The sequence below is a fragment of the Perca fluviatilis genome, chromosome 5 (genome assembly GCF_010015445.1).
Source record: "Perca fluviatilis chromosome 5, GENO_Pfluv_1.0, whole genome shotgun sequence".
Taxonomy (NCBI): Eukaryota; Metazoa; Chordata; class Actinopteri; order Perciformes; family Percidae; genus Perca; species Perca fluviatilis.
The window spans coordinates 16,089,293-16,096,056 of record NC_053116.1 but is presented as its reverse complement, the minus strand read 5'-3'; the positions used below and the strand labels follow the sequence as shown (position 1 = coordinate 16,096,056).

Genomic DNA, 6,764 nt, shown 5'->3' with positions numbered 1-6,764 from the left:
AGGGACAACATATTAAAAATAACTCAATATACAACACAACACCACTAGAGCCTACACTAGACTACACTATCTAGACTAGAGATGCACATCTTTCTGACACAGAGTCAATGAAAACTGCACATTAAGCTTTAAATAGATTGGATACATTTGTATAGTGATTCGATTCAATTCAATTCATATCGATTAAATTCAATCTAATTCAAACTGCACCTTTAAGAAAGCGCGTCATTCCTACCGTGGTCTATGACGTTAACCCACTCCCGGCATGCACGCTGGAAGTCCAATTATTGCTAATGGCGGGTATTTGTATGAAATATAGCTACGTATTTTAAGCTATTGTTGGCTAACTGTTTACATTGATATAAAACAGGGGATTTCAAATTAATAGTCGCTGTGTGCTTTGAAGCAACTCCGAGGATAAACAAAGCGAAGGACTTGAATTAGAGGACTAGCTACTGTAATGGGACATCAACTGTTACCATCATGTGCATGCTGTCTGTTTTCTAACGATAGTGACAAACTGAGCAGGAAGACAGCGTGTGTTTGAAATGGCTTCAATCAGTAGCGATGTTAATTCACCTTAACGTCTTTCTCAGAGCCACGACTCCAAAACTACAGCACACATAACCTTCGCTAACTTAATGGGACGGAGGAAGTTTAGCTAGTACAGTACAGAACCTTAGCGTTCATTAATTCGACCGTTAGGTTCGCTGACAATACATTTACGCACTCTCATGAAACGGAAATGACTTCGTTCAAATTATCAGTGTTGGCATTGGTATTATTTATAACCGTTATTCAAGTTAACGGTTCCTCGAAACTAAATATTCCCAAAGTGTTGCTACCGCTTGCTAGAAGTACAAGAATTAACTTCACATTGGAAACTACTGAAGGTTGCTACAGATGGTGAGTAGAATAAACTGAAGTCTGCCTCATTGAACTGGAGGGGAGCTGAGGGCATATGCTCTGTGAAGGGGTGTCATATTACATGGGGCATGGGAGGCCACATGGCCAAGTATACTGTAGTCAGTTTCATGGCAATGTGTGTGGGCCCTAAAACAGCTAACGTTAAATCTTTTTGAAGTTTGTTCATCCATAGAAGATGGATGCACATCTCTCTGACACCGTCAATAACAACTGTACATTGGGCTTTAGATTGGATACATTTAAGGGCTTTTCTTGTGTTCACCTTTTACTCAATCCAAGTTTACAGTAAAGCTGCAACTCCATCCCAAGTATGAAAATGTTATTCCACCTCAAATCTTTCTATAATGAATATAAGGTCAACATTGTAATAGTGACAAATTAAGAACTATATGGCTTATGTAGCTACCTGACTTGTTCTTCAGGTCTTCCACCAGACCAGAGGTAGCAAGCATCCAGGCTGTGAATGAGGAGAACGGCAGAGGCTGCTCCCGGAGAGCTGTTCTCCAGGCTCTCTCCACCCAGCCCTCCAGACTGACCAGCATCATTCTGGCTGAAGATGTTGGTAAATAGAGTAATACTACATTAATAAACACAAGTCGCTCATTCATAAAAAATTTTCCTATGCATGAGTTAGGAAATTAATTTGTGCATAGTTGGTTCAGTTGTAAATTTTTCTGTGTATTTGTGTTGAAGATCATCATCATCTCTGTGGTTTTGGCAAATGCACTACCATATTGAAGTGTGCTTGGCTCTACACAGACATTCAAATGCAAGGTTCCTAAGTGGAAAAATAGGAACAGCTGGAATATTATAAGATATTTTTTTTTCAACAGTTGGAAACTGAGAGATGGTTAAATACTGAAATTATTATGTCCCAGGAAATTGTTGTCACATTCTGGTTTTTGTGTTCTTCTTTTGCTGAGAATGAACTGCAGTTAAAAGGGCCCCGTTCAGGAGCAGATGCTGTCCATATGGTGGTTACTTTTGGAGGCTGTTTATATATAAACTTTATAGGGTTAAGATGTGAAAAGCTCCATGAATTTGTTAGTCACTTCACACACGTCACATAGATTAGATAATTGAACATTTTCAGGCAGCCCAGTGGTTCTTGATAGGTATAAGATGCCGGTGCTTGATTTTCAAATCAGCCTCTGTGCAGCGCTCAGTGGATTTGCTCTCTGAAAAAAAGCACATTTTGCACTATGATCTAGATGGTGCAAAAGCAGAGTATTAGAAGTCAAAAACTCACGTTGATCAGTATCAATAAAATATTCTTTATCATATTTTCATGGGCTGAGTGGACGGTCACTGCAACAAATTGTTGCGCTTCATTATTATGTAGTGTGGAGTACATGTTAATCTTGCAGTTGCCAGCTTCTGTAGGGTCTGTTATTCTCATTTTTTATGTAGTGTCGGATTCACAGAACTGTTTTATGGTCACATTTGTAATGTTCTAGAACATGTATGTATGTATGTATGTATGTATGTATGTATCAGAATATATAAACTACAAACTCTTCATATAATTCTGGCGTTACAGAATTAGGAAGCATGCAACATTATAAAAGCTGAGTCCGTTTTGTGTTCTCATTTATTCATCATCTTTTTGGTTTTACATACAGATTATGGCGGGATACTAACTTGAAGAATAACTAAGAAAACATAATTAAGGATTTCTAAAAGTTAGTACATAACATAACGGAACAAGGTATAAGTGCAGTTTGTAGACTATAACATATGAGTATAATAGTATACGGTGTGATATGTTGCAGTGCTCTATTCCCTCCAGAGTTTAATGGTCCTTCTGTTGCACAACACTTCATTCTTCCTTTTTTGCTATTGTGTAATGCTGTATGTCAGCTGTTGCCTGTGGCACTGTTGGCCAGTAATGGATCACTGGCAGTCGCAGATGTGAACATTTGCTTTGGAATCAGGAAAGTTAGACACTTTATAAAAAAAATAAAATAATGAAGTAATCTGTTCAGACCACAATCGCTCACTTTAAGTGTGGCCTATCTTGCTCTACCTGTTTCAGGTTAACCAAAACATAATCCAATATTATCTATTGCTCATGCCAACAGCCCACTTAGCAGACCAGAAAAACCACAACATTTGACTTGACTGATAACTGTGGAGCATTGTGCTCAAAGCAGATGTTTTTAGAGCTATCAGTCTCCATTGCTCTTTCTATACACATGATAAAGTATGTGTTTTAGTCAGGAGGTCGATCAGTATGCTTTGTGCCTCAACAAGAATTACTGTTCTGCATTTTGAAATTAATGTTTATTTAAAACACCAAGCAATTTAGTTTGGTGAAAGTGTTTTATTATAGTACTGTACAATACTGTGTATATGATGTTTTGTCCCCTCATTCCTTTGCAGTTACAGGACAGGTACTGCGTTGTGACGCCATTGTCGACATCGTCAGTGAGATCCAGATAGTGTCGACCACCAGAGAGCTACATCTTGAGGACTCCCCACTGGCACTCAAAATTCATGCACTGGACTCTGAAGGTGACAGAGTGACTGACTCATGGCAGGATAATATGATTCACATTATAGGCTGCTGGTGTTAATGATAAATAAATATCACCTTAAGATTAATAATTAATTTTTTTTATCAATTAATTAAATTGATTAATTTTAAATAGTTTAATTAACATCAATATGTGTAATATTACTCATAATATACATTTTTCTATTGTAACAAGTCCCTGCTCTATTGCTTATTTGCTGCTCTAAAGACTTCTAAGAGTAATGACTGAGCTGGCTCTGGGCAGCAATTTTTATCCCCTCTGGCTGCTACTGTGAGGTGCCTGTGTTCTGTTTGACTGGTTCCATTCAAGGCAGACACACTTAGTTTAATGAGCTGTAGCTACAGCCTGATTCTTTCTGATGATGGCTCCAGGGCCTGGTGTTTTGTTTTGGTTTGCTTTAGCCTAAAAGTGAATTTTAGATTCCTCAGACAGAGTAGATTGCAAATGAGCGGCTAGTGTCCTGTAATGAAATGCCTATTGGTTTTGTTTTAGCTAATTTGAGTGCCATGAGCTTTCAGACAATTGTGCTCAGCATCTATTATACGTTCAAGTACAGTGACCTCAGCCCTATAACACAAGTTGACTGGTCTATGCAAATATCCTCTGCTCGTCTTGCAGTTTATGACTAAAAGAAATAGCAGGTCTGACTCTTTGTCCTTTTTTATGTTGCAGGAAACACCTTCAGCACCCTTGCGGGTCTAGTGTTTGACTGGACCTTAGTGAAAGATGTAGATGTGAATGGATTCTCTGACTCATACAATTCATTACGGTAGGCTTCCCTGTGTTAATACTGCACTCAAACGTCACTGAGCAGTTTTTACTTTTTAGAAAATCTAATCAAAAGTAGACAGAATTACCAACCTACATTGATATGCTAACCTAACTATAAAACCTTTAATACAGGGATCCTGTTTTACCAAAGTAGTGTAAGGCTTCTTTTTTACTTTTTAGTTCCTCTTCCTCTGAAATTGAATAATTTTTTAGGTCAGATGTATTTTTTAATCTGACTCTTTTCTCTTCTCAAGGGTACTAAAATTCTCAGAGTCCACCTACACACCCCCTGGATACATATCTGAAATGGAACGTGTTGGGAAACAGGGCGATATTATTTTGGTGTCAGGACTGAAAACAGGACATGCTAAATTAAAGGCCAAAATACAAGAGTCATTGTATAAGGTAAGCTGTTAAGAGGTACAAAAGATATTATTCTTGGCTGATGACACCAGCACAAAGTTGAAATAATCCACTGTATTGTTACAGTCATCGACCGACTTAGAAGAAGAATAATATGTTCTAGTTAGGTTGTGCCCTCCGTGAGATGGTTTATCTCTTGAAATTTAGACTAAAAATGCCAAAAACTTGCATGCTAGTAATGAGTCATTCCTGCCTTATATATGATGTCACAGCAGTAGTGACATTTAAGTTGAATTTCTGTCTTGTTGTCAAATAATTCATTTGTTAAGGCGGGAAGATGAAGCTGTGTTTTGTAACCATGGTATCTGTTATACAGGATGTGGGTGCTGCAGAGGTAAGACTGCTGATTTTAGAGAACATCCTGCTGAGTCCTGCATATGACGTCTACTTGCTGGCGGGAACTTCAATCCAATACAAAGTCCTGAAGATAAGACAGGGCTCGATCACAGGTCAGACTCATGTTCACTGAGGAGTAAAAATCTATTTTCTGTTACTATAGCTACTCTACTGTTTCTGAAGCTTTATTTAGCAAACTCACACCTCCATAATGTTCAAGCATTTTTTTATTTCTAAAAAAAAAAATTATTTTTTTTTTGTTTAATTTTTTTTTTTTTTTTTTTTTTTATAAATGGGGGTTTTTTTTTTTTTTTTTTTTTTTTTTCTTAAAAAAAAAAAAAACCCCCCCTTTTTTTTTTTTTTTTTTTTTTTTTTTTTTTTTTTTTTTTTTTTTTTTTTTATTCCCCCCTACCAAACCCTGTGATTGGCACTAATGGAAACCCAAATGTTGCTGTGGCCAGTCTGGATCAAAGCACTTCCAGAGTTACAGCAACTCAACTTGGACACATCAACGTGGTGCTGGATCATAAGAGTATCCTTCTCTGACAAGTCATATTTGCACTCTGTAGTAGTTATTATAATATTATAATTTCTTGTACTTTGCCTTGACATCTTCAGCCGATAATATATAGTGTGGGTTAACTGCAGCGATGAAGGTGTTTTTACACCAAATCTTGTTTTTTTTCTGGGAGCAGTGGAGTAGCATTGTGCATTTGGCAAAAAATCATGTTTAGAGTTGTCATTGTCAATGAGTGTGCCTGGGTTTACTTTCCTTAGTAGCATCTACTTAGGCCTTCGAATGCAAGGAGTATCTCGCCTACCCAACAGCACCCTGTATGTGGTTGAACCAGGCTACCTAGGTCTGTTTCTTGTTACCATTAAAAACATAAAAGTCAATAGTCAATTTTTTATTTTTATTTTTTAAATGCATAGCTAACCTCTGTTTTCTCTGTAATTTGTTTAGGTTTTAAAATTCATCCAGGAGACAGCTGGGTTCTCGAAACAGGCCGAGTATACGATATCCTCATCGAAGTCTTTGATAAATCCAGCAACAAAATTTACCTCTCTGATGTGAGTATGCTTCACTAAAATGACTACGTTAATTGTTGACAGTAGTGTAAAAGTCAATATTCTCCTAAAATAGATTCTGGACACACTCCTGTGACCAGCATCGTTTTATGCTGTCACATTTCAGTAGTAGTAGTTGTCTTATTAGTGGCATTGCTCAGATAATGGACCTGTGTTCCAATGATTTGAATAGGACTTTCCTAGTACCTGTTTAAAGGAATACAAAATTGATGTAGCCTGAAACCCATCTGAGAGACATTAGAGAGAGATTTAGTGCACTTTGAGCCATCCTTCGCCTATGAGTTTCATTAGCCAATATTTTAAACGAGCGATGACGAAACTGTCACCTATTGAAGTATTATCTTGACACACATTAAAAAAAATAACCTAAGTCTGTAAAAGTTAAAAACCAGCCTTCTATAATGACTCCTACAAAGACAGTAGTTTCAAAATCTGCGTGTGGTTGATTTTGATTTTTGCAGAATGTCCGTATTGGCACTGGCTTCCCCCTGGAGTACTTTGAACTCCTGGAGTCTTCTCTGAATGGATCATATCATCGTGTCAAAGCGCTCAAAGAAGGCCTAACTCTAATTGATGCTACCCTGAGAGCTGTTGTGGATGAAGTGAGTTTGATTGCAACTTTGACCCTTTTCAGTCTATATTTCAGCTGGAGCATCATTGCATTTACAGTCTGCTCCTTTC

The 6,764-nt window shown here is 37.5% G+C and overlaps 1 protein-coding gene across 1 annotated transcript in view; it reads left to right on the top strand.

Annotated features, from left to right (window-relative positions):
- The first annotated feature begins 253 nt into the window (after positions 1 to 253).
- Positions 254 to 6,764, top strand: part of nup210 (nucleoporin 210) — a 29,264-nt gene continuing 22,753 nt past the window's right edge. Inside the window, exons 1-10 of the mRNA XM_039800936.1 lie at positions 254 to 906; positions 1,350 to 1,489; positions 3,310 to 3,441; positions 4,137 to 4,233; positions 4,490 to 4,640; positions 4,975 to 5,126; positions 5,384 to 5,526; positions 5,786 to 5,854; positions 5,959 to 6,065; positions 6,545 to 6,685. Coding sequence (XP_039656870.1) covers positions 746 to 906; positions 1,350 to 1,489; positions 3,310 to 3,441; positions 4,137 to 4,233; positions 4,490 to 4,640; positions 4,975 to 5,126; positions 5,384 to 5,526; positions 5,786 to 5,854; positions 5,959 to 6,065; positions 6,545 to 6,685 — 1,293 coding nt within the window. The 5' untranslated portion in view covers positions 254 to 745. The remainder of the gene's footprint in view (positions 907 to 1,349; positions 1,490 to 3,309; positions 3,442 to 4,136; positions 4,234 to 4,489; positions 4,641 to 4,974; positions 5,127 to 5,383; positions 5,527 to 5,785; positions 5,855 to 5,958; positions 6,066 to 6,544; positions 6,686 to 6,764) is intronic.